The sequence below is a fragment of the Protobothrops mucrosquamatus genome, unplaced genomic scaffold, assembly GCF_001527695.2.
Source record: "Protobothrops mucrosquamatus isolate PMUCROS unplaced genomic scaffold, P.Mucros_1.0 scaffold760, whole genome shotgun sequence".
Lineage (NCBI taxonomy): Eukaryota > Metazoa > Chordata > Lepidosauria > Squamata > Viperidae > Protobothrops > Protobothrops mucrosquamatus.
The window spans coordinates 517066-519110 of NW_015387029.1; the positions used below are offsets into that span (position 1 = coordinate 517066).

At 50.1% G+C, this 2045-nt stretch overlaps 1 protein-coding gene across 1 annotated transcript in view; it reads left to right on the plus strand.

Annotated features, from left to right (window-relative positions):
- The window catches only part of LOC107289734 (fibrillin-2), a 172158-nt gene that overhangs the window by 16372 nt on the left and 153741 nt on the right, over nucleotides 1-2045 (plus strand). The window contains 1 exon segment of the mRNA XM_015818536.1: nucleotides 784-882. Coding sequence (XP_015674022.1) covers nucleotides 784-882 — 99 coding nt within the window.

The window sequence follows — 2045 nt, forward strand, 5'->3', positions numbered from 1 at the left end:
GGAAGGGAAAAGAAAGGAAGGGAAGGAAAGGAAAGAAAGGGAAAGGAAAGGAAAGGAGAATTAAGGAAGGGAAAGGAAAGGAAAGGAAGAGAGAAGGGAAGGGAAGGAAGGAAAAGGAAAGGAAAGGAAGGGAAAAGAAAGGAAGGGAAGGAAAGGAAAGAAAGGGAAAGGGAAGGGAAGGAGAATTAAGGAAGGGAAAGGAAAGGAAAGGAAAGGAAGGGAAGGGAAGGAAGGAAAAGGAAAGGAAAGGAAGGGAAAAGAAAGGAAGGGAAGGAAAGGAAAGAAAGGGAAAGGAAAGGAAAGGAGAATTAAGGAAGGGAAAGGAAAGGAAAGGAAGAGAGAAGGGAAGGGAAGGAAAGAAAAGGGAAGGGAAGGAGAATTAAGGAAGGGAAAGGAAAGGAAAGGAAAGGAAAGGAAAGGAAAGGAAAGGAAAGGAAGAGAGCAGGGAAGGAAGAGGAAGAGGAAGAGGAAAGGGAAGGAAAGGACCAGGGCATTTGCAGAGCTGCTTTCCCGCTCTCCCCGGAACCACCGTGCGGATGGACCCGTGGCCGTTCCGGGGAGTTGTGGGGAAAGGAGCCTTTGGGGAACAACACACCTTCAACGGGAGACGACGTCGCCTCCTCCATCTTCAACCATCCCAGACCGACCTGCGTGCCCGCCGGGCTTCCTCTCGCACTCAAGCCCAGCCTTGGCTCCGGGGGGGGGGGAAGCTCCGGGCTGGGACCATCTCGAACCCCCCCCCCAATTCCCCCATTCCCTCAAGTCCTTCTCCTTTGCCGACAGCCATTTGCCGGAATTCCTGCGGCGACGGCTTCTGCTCGCGGCCGAACATGTGCACCTGTTCCAGCGGGCAGCTCTCGCCCAACTGCGGCGCTCTAGGAGGTGAGAAAAAGGCCTGCTTGCTTTTGCGGTCTGTGTGTTTGTGTGTGTGTGTGTGTCTGTGCGTGCGTGTGTGCATGACAGGGCCTGTCCATCTTCCGTCCACCTTCGGGACATCTGCTGCCGCTCGCATCCTTCCTTAGCTCGTTGGAGGGAAGTCAAAACGCGAAACACCAAACTATTGAAAACGCGCGCACAAAAAGAGGGGGAAAGAACCACACAACCAACGAAACATGTCCTGTCACTATTGGTTTCGACACCACTGATGTCTTCCCCCCCACAGTTGCTCCACTTCAAATGTGTAAATCACGATATTTTGTTATTTTTTCCTAGCTGTTTCTCTTCCACTCGTGCATCACCCGGGTGTGACATTATAAAGCAGGGGTAGTTCAACCTTGGCTCTTTTATGACTCGTGGACTTCAACTCCCAGAATTCCTGAGCCAGCACAGCTGGCTCAGGAATTCTGGGAGTTGAAGTCCACGAGTCATAAAAGAGCCAAGGTTGACTACCCCTGTTATAAAGGAAGCAGACTTTTTTTTTTCTTGTCTGCAATATTATTATCATTATTATTTAAATTTGTTTGCCACCTGTCTCTCCACAAATCCCTAAATATTACCCCTAATAATAGACTCTTTCGATGCTTTCCCCCCCGAAACATCTGGAGCGCTGAACACTCTCTCTGGCATTGACCGATTCCCCGTCGGGTCAATTGCAGAAGGCATCTTGACTCCACATCAGCCGACATCCTGGCGTGGGACTCTTTAAGTACCATCCAGCATCCACATCTGTTTATCCCAGGTCCTTGGGAAGGAGGCGGGATTGGTGGGTAACAACATGCCAAATCTAGCCTGAACATCTGGCAGACTGTGCCACAAAACCAATCGTCATCCTCGCCATCTTCCTAATACGGTCTGCCCAAATGCCCGTTTTCTTTCAGGATCTGCCTCTCTCTGGACAGATTATTGGGGGGGGGGGGATTCTGATTTTTGTTTTTTAAAGCAATTGCTAAATGACACACACTCTCTCTCTCTCTCTCTCTCTCACACACACACACACACACACACACATTCAGCTGGATTGTCACTAAAATTTCAAGCCTTGCTCCAACTTGTAGCTTATAAATGCCTTGGGGCAACGGGGCGGAATGGGAAGGACTGGAAACAAG